Source organism: Lepisosteus oculatus, chromosome 17 (assembly GCF_040954835.1).
Source record: "Lepisosteus oculatus isolate fLepOcu1 chromosome 17, fLepOcu1.hap2, whole genome shotgun sequence".
In the NCBI taxonomy this organism is placed as follows: domain Eukaryota; kingdom Metazoa; phylum Chordata; class Actinopteri; order Semionotiformes; family Lepisosteidae; genus Lepisosteus; species Lepisosteus oculatus.
The window spans coordinates 8,864,464-8,882,369 of NC_090712.1; the positions used below are offsets into that span (position 1 = coordinate 8,864,464).

Below are 17,906 nucleotides of genomic sequence, written 5' to 3' on the forward strand. Positions count from 1 at the left end.
CTAAGAAAATTATGGAATTCTCATGTCTTATTTCTGCCTTCATCAACAAACCCAAAAACCTGAGACACCGTTTAACTATTTTCCTACATTCAGACGTACACTTGCCCCATTTAATGTCTATTATGATGCTCGATCTAAAATATCAACATAAATAATATTAATTAATAGCAACAACTAATACTTGCCTCTACTACATTCGTAGCTACATCTAAAGCTATTAATCATTTTAAAAGATTGCCTGCAGTTATAAAGGTATTAAAATGCGTGACAATTCTAGCAACTCATATTACTATTGTTGGAGCAAAGAAGAACTAGAGATTTTTTGTGTATATAAGAAGGTTAATGCATCACTACTTATTGTTTGTTGTTATACACATATAAACAGAGAATGCACTGTTTTTGGTGCGATACGTAAAAGGCCATTAACACCAACCCTCATGCACTAAGCTATCAACCAAACAAAGTATCAATGGACAACCTTCTGATTTCATTCTCACACAATATCATTTTAATACCAAATAAGCGAGTGGAAAATGTATGACACGCCACCATTCAGAGGGTCTCTTTTGTACTCAGCCAGTATTTGTCTGAAAGCTTTGAAAAGTTTAGGGTCTCAAAGGGCTCCGTCTGACAAATCTCACTCCCTTTTTTGAAATATATTTTAAAACATTCCCAGGAACACAGCAATACAGGATTATTTTTTTAAAACAATGTTGTCTTAATAATACTCCACAACAAAACCAACTTTAAGAACCAAACTCCAAACCGAAGTTTTGGGGGGTTTTCGGGGTCAGGCTTGACACATTTTCGGTCTCAGTTTTGTACTTGTTGAGGCAGTGGGTACACAGCATGAGCACTTCAGTCATCAAGGAAAAGAGCATATCTGGCCTTGTGGAAGATTAAACACAGAAAGAAGCAGGCTCGGTCTTCTGTTCAAGACCTCTCCCCTTTACACGGAACGGTACTGTTTTTATTTCTCACATTCTTTAACGAAGAGGACCAAATGCAGTTTCAATGGACAAGATTTGGATTTTAATCCCACTTTAACTTTCTTTGTGAAAATCACTTTTTCATTTCTTCCCCTCAGCACAAGTGGATCAGCTGACAGTCTTTTAGATTATAGGCTAAATGTATAGAAGCCTAATACTCCTATAAGTTCCAGGGTTGAAGGGGTTAAAGTCGACAACCAGTCACTCCGGCTCACATAACACCTGAGGGAGATCTGCATTTATCAGCACCGCCTGAAGTACACAACGTGATTTCAAACTGGCTAGGCCACATTCACAAGCGAGTGGAGAGGCTCTGACTTTTTCACCTTTAAGCTATGCTATGCTCTTTTTTTTTTCATTGGGAGGAGTCCTGTATCTTTCGCCAACAGAGACTTTCAGAGTTGCAGTCTGTATTATAATATCCTTAAAAACGAAAAACGATATAAGGTCCAACACATTAGTCTGCTGCGAATGCGCAGGCGGTGAAACCTTTCTGTTAGGGAGCTGGACAGGCCTAGAGTTAGGGAAATCCAATACAATCCACTGTATTTTTTTTCTGATGCTGCAGCCCCCATGCTTGAATAAATTGGTTTATGAATAAGTAAGCCTCCCTTCTCCTTCTTGTTAACAGTGTTGAGAATTTGCACAAAGAACATTTTTCCAGTCCAACTTCATGCCCGAGGGCATATATTAAAAATACATATGGAACGAGATAATGCACACACGACACAAAGTCGTTACTGATGTCACCCTTTAACCACCGCAGACAAGGGCTTTCCAGGTTTAGAAATGCGGAGAGCAAAAACTTAAAAAGCATTGCAATTCATTAAATTAGCTCAACTTTGTTGTCGGTGATTAAGCTAACACAACATAAACCAATTAGGCCTCCTTCATTGTGTGACGAAAACCAACAAACGCGCTACAGAAGGTGCGCAAGAAGAACTGACAGCAGTTTGCATTTAATTCTAAACATTTTTTTTTTGTTTTGTCTCCTAAAAGGTCACGATGAAGCAACACATTATGAACTCCTTTCGAAAAGTTACAGATATATTCCTGAAAATACATATTCCAATACAGAATATGTTGCGGATAAATATGTAAAAGTGTATATATAATTGATGACAATTAGGACATGCATATTCATCTTAAACTCAATTAAAGATCTGATAACATCTGTGCCCCCGAGCTCCATGTAATTTTCTCAAATGACTTTATATACCTTTGTACACTGGGGTCTTCAGAAAGTCTATTTCTGTCTCCGGTAACTGAAGTTTCTTTCTTCGCAATCTGACACAAGTAATCACTAAAGCTTGGGGACGATTCAACATAAATGTCTATTGGAATAATTGAATGAAATTGTTCTTCAATGCGATGTTATAATGTTTTGCGTTTTAAATTATGCTATTTTAAGATATTTTTACAAATGTCTAATAGGGAGAGGTTACGCTTGTGTATATGTAATACGGAGTGTTTAGAGAGGTAACGTTTACATTTTAAGACCGAGTTCAGTCACAAATGTGACTAAAACGCGCCAAGCTATTCACTTCTTAGTGTGCAAGATGACCGATGACTTATCTATCTTCTGGACAACATACTGTACAGCTTGGACGTTCATTCTCTACCGCTCAGCTATATGGAATTTCAGGGATCAAATTTAACCTCGGCGCCTTGTTATTCTTGATGCAGGTGTAGTAATGTTAAATGTTTTTAAAGTCTAATGTTTTTAGAATACCACCCCTGAACATAAACAGGGAATAAGTCAGTAACATCCTTGAAATGTGAGCACAATAAATGCACATACCGTAGCACTGATTTGATCAGATCAATGAACGCCTATTACAAAGATTTTAAGCTGCATAAAAAAATTGAGATTTCAGGCTCATTTCCCCACACAACACAGCGAAATCTCCTTACCACAGCAAACCTATTAAAAGCAAGCAGCTTACCACCTATTCTAAACATAGCCGAGATTTTTTTTAATACAGCTATCCAATTTACTTTAACAAAAAAATCTAATCTCAGATGACAGAAAATACAATATAAAAATACAGCAACAATACATATACACAAACACGCTTTCAGCAAAAAGTCCTCAATAAGCAATGTGCGCTCATGTCTAAGGAAAAACACTGACATGACAGCTAATGAACCATGCACTCCAAGAGAAAATGCAAGACTCTACCTAAGATCCAAACTCTTTCTCGTATGTATCTCATGTCAACTATCTTAGAGTTTATTCCAGGCAATTTTTTTACTTCTCCTAGTTTCTTCCTTCTAAAAATACCCTCAGTTAACATTTCCATTCCGCTAAAAAGGCAAATAAAAAGACAGAATTAAAATCGACAAGAAACAGGTCAAGTTTATGGGCTATGCTTTTACAAGCTAATCTCGCCAGGTCGGTTCCGGGAGCAATCCTTAATGAAGCAATAATAGCCACATTATTCAAAATTTTTCATTTCGATGGAAATTCATTTAAAAAGGACTTAATCATATGCAAATAATAAACGGAGAAGTACTGACCCAGCAGATGATCTGAATACAAATTTCTGTAATGCAAGGGAAAGCAACCCACATACCTGATCAAGATTCCCCGACGATCTCGTGATTTCTTCACTATCTGATTTTGATCCGCCTTCTCTGTCATCTATAACCAAGTCGATGGGCATCTTTCCTTTCAAGCAGCTAATATACCGATGGCAGAAATTGTCACACAGTTCGTGTACCTAAAGATAAAAGGAAGTGTCCAAAAATAAAAATCACAAAGGACATAAACGAAATTGACAAGTGCAACCAGAGCTCCCTTTGACATGAAAAGTTCCAAATAGTGGAAGTACTTTGCAATTATCCTCCAGAGACCCGGAGACGCATCCAGAATTTGGAATAACTTTCTTTTCGCGCAAAATAGAGTTATCGCAGAAAATTGACAGTGACAAGACGATTCACAGGCTACAACATATTCAACACCCGTGCTAAATTCATCTACTCCTGGGGCTGTGGCCATTAGAGGGATGACCTGCATGAGTGACATTTAAGGTAAACTGTTTAATTTCGTCTAGTTATTTCATTACAGGGAATCTCGCCATTCAGAAGGTCCAAAGGCTTTAAACAGTCATAGAACATCGCCAACTGCGCTTCTGTAGTTAACGTCTAAAAAACTGAATGATTATATTATTAAACCTCTAACTAGCATGTAGCCTTAGACCCAAACATACACACAAGTGTAAGCGTGTCCAGGAATGTACACATTCGTGTATCTCTCTATATACACACATTTGCATACTGTATGTATCTGTATACACACACATAAGCAAAAATAACTTTTTGACTTTGTACACAGAATTATTTTTAAGCGTAGCGTAACATCTTAAAAACCAGTGCATCCTTATTTTTAATATTTAATATTAACTATAAATTTTAAACTAGCGAAAGTAATCTCCTTTTTAAGTAAATCGAAATATTTTTGTGTCAAGCCTTAATCCGATTTCCTACAACAGACTCTGTTGCATTACTACTATTAAACTACTACTGTTAATAGTAATGATAATACCCCAATGTTGTCCACGCATACTATATAAAATTAAAAATCACAATGCGGAATTAAATCCTAGATTATTAACAGGGAGTATATAATCCTGGTTTTAGCAGTCTGACTTGTAATTAAACTAGGGAGAGAAATAGGCGCCAAAATTGGCTTTGACACTAATTACAACAGACCAGAAAAAAAGACATTTATGCAAATGTACCCCATAGGTCTGAACTGTAACATCAGTCTGTTACACAGTGGTGAAATTACCTTCTCTAATTCCAGTAGATGAAACCTTAATACTTGAATGGCTTGAATCATCTGCAAAAAAGTTAACAGACATCAACTTCAACCCGGGAAAAAAGGCAAATATTAAGTTGCAAACTTAGGCCTTAACTGCATCGTAATAACGGATCGGCCATAAAATGATATGATTTATGACAACGGCACTTTAGTAAATAGTAGCGGTTGGTACAATGTTATTTAACACTTATTTAAAACATTTTTTTTTTATTGACTAAAATCCTGATTGTTAGAGAAATATGCCGTGATTATGCAGGTCCTGCGATTTTTTTTTTCTGGGGAAGAATAAACGTATTACTTTATCGGTGTTAAAATCGTCACTGTTTCACATGAAAAAAATGGCAAGTGTTGCTTTTAACCTAAGTGAAATTAATTTGCATATAACTTTTCATTGATAAAAACGCAGAATGTTCAGCGCATTCTGACAGCTTTCCAATAGAGACACGGAAGATGGTTATCTGCGGTGACAACTAGGGCTATCGTCAAATCAAGCAATCCTTTTTGAAGCTTATTCTGTGAATGAGAATCATGCATGTGCATCCATGAACACAAAAGAGCTGTTTACTAATCGCATTCATTTTTAAACTACTATTTCGTGAATATGTATAAATGAATATAAGGCCTACTTCTACAGTACTATAACTCCTAATTAATTCTGCAACATAACATGAACTATGTATTCTTACCAAATTATCCAGTTCTGGATTTGACGAAAATAAAGGTTTTTCTGCCCGAATCTAAAGAAAGAAAGTGCATTGCTATTGTTAATAAAACATGATTATTTTCAATCATAATAATTTTATGCATAGGAGATTCTAGTCAACTTTACTATATCAGGACAATCTACTTTTAGATCGCCGTACCGTACATTAATTTATGTTGTGGGATTAATCTTCATAACGCTAAGAAATAAAAAAAACATAGGTCACTTAACTGATATTTAATAAAGTTTAAAATATACAGAAAAACTTCCTGACCTGTTTTGCAAATACTGCTATGTCTTCATTGAAAGACTCTGACGAACAGACGTCGCCTCCTGCAACTCCGGGTTCCCTTGGCGTACAAGTGGCTAATTCACATTTCTCAAAAATCAGTGCTAAAAGAGGAAACAGTGGGTGCCTGGAAGAGAACAGAACCATCAAGTCCACTAAGCGCTACGGACAAAGAGTTTGAAAGTCAGAGAAAGCGTATTGGAAACGCAGACAAGCTTCTGTAGTTTACGTCAAAAACTGAATGATTCTACTATTAAACCTCTAACTAGCATGTAGCCTTGGAACATAATTATTAGAAACGCAGAGACAAGCTATACATAGATAACACACCGTGAATATAAAAGCGGACCTGTGAAATGTAGAATTAACCCAATAACAAAATTTACGTCTCACAATAAAGTAGCCATATCAGCATCGCCCTCGCTTTCTCACAATTAGCATTTCTGGGGAGCTTCTGGAACTTCTCTGTTTTTAATATACCAATGAACTAAACGGGGTAGTGCAGAACAGAAAGATGATTGCCGAACCAACATTTATTTGCGTTTGGAAAAATAGCTGTTTGCTTTCGTGAACCGATCAAAAATACACCATCAAACGTACTGCGCATGGTTAAGAGCAAACTCAATTCAGTGTTTCAGCAATCTGAGTTCTGTTCTTAGTACAATAAATCTGAACGTGAAAAGAAATATGATGTTTTCGTAAAACATTTCTGAAACATCTTTATTGCATTTAAAACTTGAAAGAGCTAGTTCTACAATTGTTGTGTCCAACCAAGTGACAGCTTAGATACTTGACCATTGTAGGCTGTGAAGAATATACGTAAATACACTGCACCTTTCAATAATATTTAACATAGACATATTAGTACTGTGTAACATAGCTTTGTTTGCTTTGCTCTTTTATTTACTTTAAGTGCAAACTAAAGCGTATTCTTCAAGACAGCACTAGTTAATGTTTTTAGGCTACGTAAACTTGACTAACCTGCTGGGAAACATAGACTATATACAGTATATTCTTCCTCGGAATCCATGTGACATTTGTCCTTTTTTAATTCCTAAAACCAGCGGAACACCCAAAGTGCCCCAACTTTGCAAGTTCAAATCCGAATTGCAAAAAAAGAGAGGTAAATACACAAGTTTTCTCTTTTTAAAACTTCATTTGAAAACTTTTAAGTTAAAGGCGGTGCTCTCCAAAATTTTTAACAATAGATTTGAAACGATTTGGCTATGTATCACACTGGGGGCGGCGGAGGGGGGGTTAGTTTGGAGTAATAGTACAGCTTTCTGAGTCTGAAAGTTTGGTTCAACTCCACTTTCTCCCAACTTCATAACACACTAAAACTATCGCCCCTTCAATTAACAGCACAAAATCATCAGTGGTTTTCCGGCCTCGGGCATCACATATTAAAATGGCTGTCAACTAAACCTACCCGTATATGGCATCTTTATCTCTTTTTAAAGCATCGTTGACCGAAGAGCCCATGCTCGGGGGCATGGGATTGGCGTGCGCCGTGTGCGGGTACTGGTGAGAGTGTAGCTGGGGACCGTGATTCAGGTGAACAGCCTGCATAGATCTGGCCGCGTGAGGATCCCCGTACATGGTGGCAGGAATCCCTACTCCGTCCATTCCATAATGGGGTAAATCTTCGTACTGCACACAACAAAACAGGCATGCTTCAAAAAACCAGTACTTTCTCTCGAGAGGGAGAGAGAGGGAGAGGCTGGCCGGAGCATCTCTTAGAAGGCAGAAAACAGCAATTGCGTAAAAAAGGTTTTTTTTTTTTTTCCGGTCATGAAATAATACCGATAACGATAATTATACATCTGTATACACGAGTTAGATAATATGTAGATGTTCTTTCGCCCCATAAAAAAAAATGCGTAAGGAGCAAGGCACACGATCGTGAAAATGTATGTCAGTTTCACTGGTTGTAAACAAAGTAAAACTATCACAGTATTTTTACACCTTTCCAAAAAGTGCTCATCACATGAAACCCAAGAGTAAAACCTCTTAACGTTTGGATATTGTTTATAATTATAATATTTATTGTACACACTTTTACAGTTCTATCCATTGTAAAATGCACTAAATGAAATAAAATGTAACAATAACACATTTGGTACTCGCTACCTACTTAAGAAATAACACATTGTACAATGAAATCTGTTACTTAGAGGGCTAAATCGAATATTAAATTTTTAAAATACTTATTCTAAGTTAATGGTGTGTGATATTTTGATAAACATTTTTGTGTTTTTGTTTAATCTGTTTCATATGTAGTTTTCAAATTATACTTGCAAATAATTTATCTGAATATCTGAACGTGACAAGACAATTACAGTGAAAGTGAAAAAAGGAATTAGCACATCCATGCCATAAAACTATAAAGGTGTCAATATACCGCATGTTTCTACTGCAATTGCAGTCTAGGCAAGGTCTCAGAAAGATTTTGATAAGTATTTTTAAATTAATTATAATTAAAGCCCCAAAAATAGTTACTTTCAATACGCAACACAAATTACGTTAGAATTGGTGGCAGTGATTTGTCTTTAAATTACATAATATGTTTGAAATACTTCCCAAGACATAGACTACATACTTTAAAAATGTTCATGAATACTTTTGATTGATCAATTATTATCGAGGAAGGAGTCGCTTTTTAACAGGAGCCAAGAAAGCCTCCGAAGACTCTGTATTTGAACACTTTGAACGCTGTTTTCCTTGAAAGTTAAAACAAATCACAACAAAACCTAACTGAGAGCAGGGATAGTACTTGCTTGACAACAGCCTGGCGTGAGAAAAATGTACTGGTCTTTACTACCCCAATTTCTGTTTCTATTGTTTCTTTAAAAAGACATGCTCTGTCTGAAGAGTGAAATTATGCAAAACAATATATAAAGTTTACCGACAGTTTAAAAGGTCTTTATGATTACAGTGATCCGAGTGTACGAAGTAGGGGAAAAGCCTATTATGAAGTACACTAGCATGCCATAGAAAGGAAGAAAAAGTTTTTGCTGTCTGTCATCAGCCACGTTTCAATGTTATACATTGAGTTGCAGAAACTTTTCTTAATACGTACCCTTTGCGCCATCGGCCTGCCTCTCCCCCTCTTCTTCCTTAACTTCAAATATATCTCCTAGGAGGCCAGCGTGAAGGGAAATAAACACGCAAACTCCAAAGGCTAGATTAAAAAATCCTTATGTCTCCTTCAAGAGGACGAACAAGCCAGACCTTCAGCTCAAGTTCAGCTAAAGGTAAAGCACAAATAGCGCAGAAAATAGCTCCTTCTTTTTTCCCAGCACAGCACCGAGGAGAGAACAAATCTTCTTTTCCAAATCAGTGTAAAAAATGCCCCTCAAACAAAACTAGCGAGTCTCATGGCTTTTTGCCACTCCGGCTGTCAATCAAAGGCGAGGTTGTCAAAGTACTGAATGAATGATGATCCGCCGTGCGCTTCCACTGGTTGGGACACCTTAAATGTTAATACTCAAATGCATACAAAAATCAAGCTCTCCGTTTCTTTGATCACTCTCAGCTCCTGAGCAGATTTTTTTATGCAATAGCCTCTAAATGAGATCGAGAGGAGGTGGGGTGATATTTCTGGCTGAGTTTTTCTTAAAGGAGCCACGATCGATGCTGCTAGCTTGCCTGCCCGTGTGTGTACAATGTGTGTGTGTTGCACGGAGCAGAGAAGTGGATTTGGACCAGAATGCTGGAACCCGGAAGTAGTGGTGGCCATAACAGGTCGCGTCTTACACAATGCACTGGGCTACATCAAGTTGCTCACACAGGAGGGGGGGAATGAGAGAGAGAGAGCAGGGAGGCGAGGCTGGGGTTATTCTCTCCGTCCTCTCCGTGGTGCGCTGTAGCGCGCTGCCCGTTTGATGCCAGGAGAGCGAGTGAAGAAAAACAACTTGAAAGGAATAAAGACGGAGCCTGGGCGCTTCTTTATTCCTCCCCTACCGCATAGGACTTCCACTGTAAGAATAACACGGGCACAAGCTTCAGTTCAACTCCCGAGACCGGAGGAGAAAAGTTGATGGGCTGAGATTTTTTTTGAGGAATCTTTACAATTGCCAGAATAAGCAACAGCACATCACTACCCCGATAACAGTTGCGTGCCGCTTTCTTTTTTGAGATCCAGTGTTATTCCAGTTTAGTGTGATACTTTTGAGTGTGGAGTGTCAATTTGCGTCATTTGGACCTTCTGATGTAGAAGCCTGTTTCATGCAGTAAGCGTCTGAAAAAAAACTAAAACATCTCATTTGAGGTTGAGCGCGTCAGCCTGAGAGTTTATACGTGATGATGTCTAGTGTAATTCCTTTGTTGGCATTATCGTAACAGGTTCAAGTGCTGGAGCTGCAGCCGTTCATTGCTCATGTTTTGGATGGTCAGCTTGATTTCGCAACAGAACGCTGCAGGGAATATTTGGGAAACACTTTATCTGTATATATAACACGTTTATGAGCTACACCAGACACTTCAATGAAAGTAAAAGGAAAACGCATAGAAAAGGCTCGGACCACGACGCATTTCCCAAATGCACTGCAGCTCCACACCCCTGCTGCTAGGGAGAAATGAGCTAGCCCAAGTCACTGTAGATTTCAGGAGTTTGCAGGCGATGTCCAATCAAAATGTACTCTAGCGAAGCTAACCTTCCATTGGCTGCAAAGATGATCAATTATCAAGTGATCGATCAACTTGAGTTCTGATCTGTGGGGAGGAGTACAGTTTGTAAAAAAAAAACACACCCCAGCAAAGACAAAAGTAAGTGTCTCTTCATAGCTAGAATTATATTAAAATAGCTATATATAATGTATCCGTGGATGCATGACTAGATTAATAATGTACCAAGATAGGTATACATTAAAGTATGAGTATTTCCAGTCCTAGTTTTTTTCGCAAAGCTACTCAGTAATTTCATGTGTGAGAGAAAGTCTAAACCGTACAGGTCCTGTGTGGAATAGCCATTAAGCATTACGCTTTCTTGTAAAAGTATAGCTGCAATTTAGTTTAGCGTTCGGTCAGAGCGGATTATGGTATTTGTCAGTAAGTCACTGTCTAAGACCGCACACTGCCTGATTTTTATATGCACGACTGCTTTCTGGAAGGTACACACATCTATTGTATAAAAAAACGAGATAGGAGTACAATGAATTCTAAAATGTACACAAACTGTACAGCAGGTCACAGATATAGGAAAATATGTTTTGAGTACTTGAGTTTCCAAATTCCACACGGTGCCGGTTGTGCAACTCATATCGAAGACTTCCACTTGGTTACGGGGTTTCCAAAACATTACAGAAGAACATTGCAGATTCGTGCAATAAAGCAACGTCTTTTGACCACATTATTAAGGTGTAATTACAGCATTTAAAAGAATTTGACTCCTTACAAGCTTTAGATTACCTACCGTGTTATTTATATATATTCAAATGAACCTGTGACAAGGTGTATGAAGTTTGTCTAAAGAGCGTCTGTCATCGATCTGAACAGTTTGGTGCTGGTAAGAGTGTCATATCACATAATGCAGGCTTCACACATTCTGCGATCTCCGCGGTGGAGCTACACTGGGGTCTTTCGTCTAAATTTACAGGCATGAAATTACTATTAAACCCCCAGACCGGCAGGAAAACCTGCAGATATGAGACGTTAAGTAGCTCCGTTTCGGATACAAAAACACCAGTTATTAGATATAACTTAATCTAAGACCAAAATAGCTAGAAATCATGCTTTGTGTTTTTTGGAGGCTTAATGATCTTCATAAAGCCTTGGTACAGTATAGCACAAGCTGACTTCTTGAACTGAAAATCCTGCAGGGTAAGTTACCTCTTTTTTCTTAAAGTTTGTTACAATTTACCGGTGTGTATATATATTATATATATACTTTTAATGACTAGAATATTTTTGTTTATTGTTTTATTGCCTTTTCTTGTAATGCATACGGGGGCTGCGTTAATTAAACTTGATTTGACATACACTCAGAAGTAAAATATCTTATCTGGCTTGTCTCTCGGAGATTTTTGTTGGTTTATTCCAAATGCGTTGCCTTTATAACATTTCATCTTTATTGCATGTAATAACTCGTATGAACTCAGTATGCGGCTTTTACGCTATGCAAACAAAGGCCAGACGAAGCTGACAGAAAAGGCAAAATACACGAAACGCATTTGCAGTTGTAATAGAATGGTACTATAAAGTAATTAAGTAGCTTCAATTAAAGTTCTATAAAAGGACAACACTAACAATCTCAGATACAGATGATTGCTGACTGTAAACCACATTTTAAAGCCTTGTCATTTGCCCTGTTCTGCATTGTCTATCTGCAACGTAATATTGTATATCTTTATTATAAATTTAAACTATGAAATAATAAAATATTATTGTCCTGTGACTGTTCGACCCAGCAGCAAGTCTCCGGATGAAATTAAGTGGCATACATTTCATTTATATCAGTTGTTTTAAGGTAAGGTAATTTTTGTTAACTCATTTTCAAACTTTAAACAATAAAAGAGCAGAAGCGAGCGATACCATAACACAAATCTAAAGCGTATTAGATAATGCGCATTACTTATAAAAAAGTATATTCCTTATCTAATAAAGGAAATTGAATAATTAAAATGATGTGCTTAATGCATCAAATTGGAAATAGTCTGCCTAATTTAGCTGATATAATCTTTATTATTTTTAACCTATCAGAGAATTGATCATGAATCACTACATGCATATCTTCTATACAAATACCTGCTTTAAGTAATACAAAAAATACACTCGCCCAGATTGCATACATTATAGTTTTGTTAAACTATCTGAAAGACAGCTAAAATAGGCCAAATAAAATCAAACGTTTATTAACAAAGGGACTTGTATTTAAATGAATAAATTGATAAAAACGTTTTAACATTCATTTAACATGCAACGTTCGTAGTAGCATTAATATGCAACGTATTAATTGATCCTGATTATCCACTTGTTCTTTATATGCAACAAGTTTATGTGTGTGATTTTTAAATTGCTTTTGTAGCTCTGTTCCATCGTACTGAATAAACTGGGGCTGCGTACTTAAGAAGTCAACTGAAGGTCAGTTTTAACAGCCTTACTGTAGCAACAATCTTGGACAGAACCTGTTGAAATTCATAGGAGAAACTATACTGGAATACATAACTACGTCATCAAAGTGAAGATTTTGTCCACATGCACGATTTGTACGTGTGGGACTGAAAGAAAATAATTCACGTAGTTCGTCTTTTTCCTTCTACATGTAACATATGTACTGTACACGATCTAAATCCATTTTAAATGTGTCCGTTAGATCTATGACATTGGTTAACCCTGAGTCAGATTTATTTTGAGAACGTAAGAATGGAAATAAAAAACAGTTTTCTATTAAAGTTTGAGGCTTTGTGATTCAAATGGAGGATTTAGCGATTCTTTGAATGAAAATATATTGCTGCTCTAAAATGCATTGAAATGAATACAGTAGATCTATTCACCAAGCGTTTCTTGTAACAGTTTAATAACACTTTTCTTTAGGAAAGGATAAGGGAACTCGTGACACTTTATAAACCAAGAACTAATCAAAGATAGAAAATGTTAATAATACTTAATCGTTTAAATAAATTGCACAAAAGTTGTATTTAGTCCTTATTTTTGGCTATTTTGTTTCTCAATCAAACTAATCCAAACTGCTAACATATAAGGAAGGAATTGTATTAGGTGTTAAGTGAGCATTTCCTACATGTGAAACAAAACAGTCCGCTTTTGATTTAATCTTCGCAAAAATAAAGACATGCATCTTTTTATAATGCTATAGTGAGCCGCTAAATCGTAGTTAGTTTCTTCAAACATTTCACTTCAAATACTTTTTTAAAATGTCATATAAGATAGATGAAATAAGCCATCTAAGTTCCGATAGTTTGCAGTTTCGAGAATCGTTTTATGTAATTATTCATGTGGAATGCGAGATATCAATATACTTATTCTTTCTGATGTATATTTTGTCTTGATCTGTCCTTGCTTCCCAGGAGTCATTTTTCTGCTTAACCTTTTGCGCCGTCTACTGGTCACTCGGGAAACAACAATTCAATTAATGTTTGTATGGAGACTCGCAAACATCAAAAACAACTCTCAACAACAACTGACTGTCTTTGAATTCTGCAAAAAATATCAAGCGAAGTAAATGCTAACATAATAAATACGTTTTATGAATCAGTCAATAAACTGTTCTATTCGCTTTCAAATTACACTTGTGTAGAATACTAAATACGTAATTGAAACAAATATATGCGCTTTTATTTTCTGGAGCGGGTTATAAAATCCTAAAAAAGTTGAGTAGATTTCCGTAACTACATTTCTTAGCTATGGTAGCAAAAATAACAGCAGTTTAAATTACTTTCAAAACATTTTTTTTTGCATTGCACAAAATAAAGCAAAAGGTAAGGTGTTTATTTTAATTTAACATTGCATACTGTATATCATAAATGTTTTTTTTTAATTAAATGAAACAGTGCTTAATTATCACCATTTTCTAATTAGGGTTTGCAACGACAGCGTTTTCCTGAATGTTGCTATCTAACGGAAAACTTTTCTAACAATTATTTACTTTTGTTAAAAGAGAAAACTAACTTTAGGACTTCCAAATTCATCACATTCTTCACACTAAGAACCTGCATTCTCGCTAAATGACGTAATGATAGGGCTGATTGTTCAGTACACAGAATTGTTTCACTGATCAATACACTTTGTTATAGTTTGTTGCATAGTCAATGTTTTAAGTAAATATTTTGAACTTTTCATTGTAAATTGTGTGCTAAAGCTAACGTGCATTATGTAACTTTACACCTGTTGTTTTTGCAGCAGTTAGTTTAAACTTCTGTTTAAACGTTTACACTTAAGTCAACTAAATGTGTGGAGCATTCTAGAGAAGACACCGAAAGTCGATCACAAGGAAAGCAATACAGCTTCATTTCTATTCCCGAAGTGCTTAATCCATTCGTAGAAAACAGGATCGTGAAACATTAACTTTTTATAGTTTTCTAAAGTACAGCATAGACTAGAGATCAAATCCAAACGTATGTAAAAGTAGTATTATACTTGAATTTAGAAATGTTCTTATTGTTGAAAACCTTATCTAACAAAAATGCTAAACACGTTAAGTATTTTAGCCATCTGTGCTGTATGTAACACAGTTTAGATGACTTTATATAGAATAAGGACTAAGTACAGAAAAATAGATTTTCTAATCATTATTGTTGTTTACGTTGAACGTGTCTGTTTCATATATCATGATAAAGTTACAGGTAAATTATGTAAACATAAAAATACATATCCTTTCTTGACTCTATTAAATAAGAGAAATGATCAAAATGTATAAGTAACCGGCAGACAAATTGCTACACAAAGGCATCTGTTTTAGGACAGCTTTCATGTCTTTTTGTGTGAACCCCAATCTAGTATGATACATAACTTGTCTTAGAATTTTTTATATAACAAAGCAGCTTTTACATTTGAAACGCAGTGTATCGTATCTTTAACAGTAATGATTCACAAGACTTAAGATTCAGATCTTAAATGTTAACTCCATTGTTATTGTTTTAGAACAGGTATTCTCGATACAAGCTATATGTACAGTATATTTACAGTTAGTGGTTTGAGATAGCCATGTTATCTTCTATCACATTTCAGTTGGTTGTTGTTTCCTTTTAACAACTTTCTGGACTTAAAAGTTCCCAGCAGGATACCCTGTGGTACAAGAGTGTGAGGACAGTAATAAAATCTTACATCCAAGGTTTTCAAATGTTTTTTTTTAAATTAAACATAATGCTGGAAGCCATTTTGAAATGGCCAGGACCTCATAATAAGCAAGAAAATGGAAACTTTCTATATCTTGTCTTGTTAATGTTGTGAAACACCGTGTTCTTTCAGTAACAAAAGTGTTCTATTTTTCTTTGTCCAACTGTTACATGCTTGAAAAAAAAACGGAATGCAAATTTGTTCAAAGTTTTAAATTATATTTATATATTTCATATCACTGATTGTAAATTATTTGATGCATTTTGCAAGTAAAGAAAACTGTTAACATCTCTAATGCCTAAAAAGAAGCATTCTGGATTTGATCTATCCAAACAATAAAAAGAAACAAAGTAACAAAACGTGGTGACAAAAAGTTGTTTTTTTTCCTAAGGGAAATTTCTCAATTTTCACATTTGTGGCTGATGCTATTGGCTACATATGTAATTTGAGCCATGTGTGACTGTTGTTTCTGCTAATAAGATTGCTTATATTGAATCTTCAGACATTGGTCATGAGAAAATCACTCTCTCGGAGCTGAAAAACATACAACCTCAGAAACAAGGACAGCATTTGTCACCAAGGCTATTATTTCAGGTGTGCTAATGGGATTAGAGCTGTGTGAAAAATCGGTGGATTAGTGTGATTCCATCTCCCATCTACTCTCTACATTTGTTGTCTTCAGAACATTGATATAGCCCAGAGGTGAAAAGTGAAGGCAACTACTCAGATGCACTGGTACGAGAGTGAGAGGCAGTGTCACGTGTGGACCAATCATAAAGTGAAGGAACAAGTCTCGCACCTCCCTGGGAGACTGTTAATTGATCAGCACCTGAGAGGAAAAGTGAAGGAGAGGAAAGCCAGCTGCAGTGTGGGTGCGAAGAAGTGTATCTCCTGCAAGGACATGGGGAGGGACCAGCCATCTTCAAAGCACCCTCACCAGCGGCTAATGAGCTGCTGTGTCCCCTATCTATGTCGGCAAGTCTGCAAATACAAAAGAGGCCTACATTATACATGTCCTCTCCAACCCCTGTCTCTTATTCCCCATGCTTTCCTCCAGCAGAAATGGAATATAGCAATGCATTCTGGAATAAATAATCATGGCCTATATTCACAAAGGATTTGACATTAATGCCCTGCTCAGAGCCCTATTTATAAAGAGAATAAAATACAAACAAAATTTCAAATGCAAAAAGTGCTTTTTGTAGCTGCCCCGAGTGTAACTCAATCTTCACTAATTTCTAAGGCCTAGTTATGAGGATGTTGAGCCTTCAGAAAAAAAAGTGCTAACACTGAATATCGGCTTATTTCCAGAAATATGCAATGGCTGGAAAAACTGCCCTCCTAAAAAATAACCTGATCAGATTTTTCTGGCGTAGGTGATCGGTGGATGCTTGTTTTTAAAAACAGTGCTTGATATCAAGGGTAAACTCCTGCAGGAAAGACATTTGTGAGTGATGTCCATTTTATTAAGTACAATTCTATAAATAATAAGAGTTTCAATAAATGAAAATTGTTCACTAAGGACAAGATGTAAACCTGTTAACATTGAATTCATACTTTGTACGCACTGAGACAGTTATAACTGTGGACTATTCAGGCCCTCTAATTTCTAATGCCTATTGCTCTTCTTAGCCAAGTGTTTCTCACTGTTGGGTTTTTAAATAGATCGGTCAGAGGTTTCTGGGAACAGCCACTGAATGTTTTAAAAAATGCAGAATGTTGAAAATGAAAATATCTTCTGCATAGGATACTTCTTACATCAGACTCCAGTGCAGAGACGTGTGCTGTTCTATTATGCAGCTCTCATACCAGGTAAGCAGAAACATTTATTTTCAGCATATGAAAAAAACCAATGTTAGGCCCAAAGAATCACCCATTTTTCTATAAATCCTTTTAGTCTTTGAACAAGAATTTAATAAGTGGTTTTTAGGATTCCTTCAAAAATAAATTGCCTTCCAGCATGAATGTTCTATGAATTTAATGACACCTAATAGACACTATATGCCTCAGGAGATCTGCTGTGATAGGTGTCCTTGTGTGAAGAACAAGTAGAGACGTTTTAAGAAAAACGTAACATAATAATTGAGGAACAGCTTAATATCATAGCTGGTGAAAAATTAGATTTTAATAACGGCATACTGTTCTTTAAACGAATCACAGTGGATAAACCAGGGGATACTACAGGGAATTAAATCTGAGCTACTTAGGCGATTTGATGCATAAGACTGGTACTGTAACTGAGTCCTACGCTAGTTTTGCAAATGCTAACTAAAAGCAGGAGTCATGGGCACTAAGAAAATCTATATA

The 17,906-nt window shown here is 36.2% G+C and overlaps 1 protein-coding gene across 3 annotated transcripts in view; it reads right to left on the bottom strand.

The window, feature by feature from the left end:
- The window catches only part of LOC102686232 (homeobox protein Meis1), a 63,810-nt gene extending 54,276 nt beyond the window's left edge, over positions 1 to 9,534 (bottom strand). For 2 of the 3 annotated variants that reach the window (XM_006638592.3, XM_015362927.2), the window contains exons 1-6: positions 8,887 to 9,533; positions 7,237 to 7,457; positions 5,793 to 5,934; positions 5,502 to 5,552; positions 4,783 to 4,833; positions 3,566 to 3,712 (exon numbers count right to left, since the gene is read on the bottom strand). In XM_006638592.3, the coding sequence (XP_006638655.1) occupies positions 3,566 to 3,712; positions 4,783 to 4,833; positions 5,502 to 5,552; positions 5,793 to 5,934; positions 7,237 to 7,457; positions 8,887 to 8,898 (624 nt within the window). In that variant the 5' untranslated portion in view covers positions 8,899 to 9,533. Of the gene's footprint in view, positions 1 to 3,565; positions 3,713 to 4,782; positions 4,834 to 5,501; positions 5,553 to 5,792; positions 5,935 to 7,236; positions 7,458 to 8,886 lie in introns of all 3 variants that reach the window. The other variant, XM_069180083.1, reaches the window with a different exon arrangement.
- Positions 9,535 to 17,906: the final 8,372 nt, after the last annotated feature.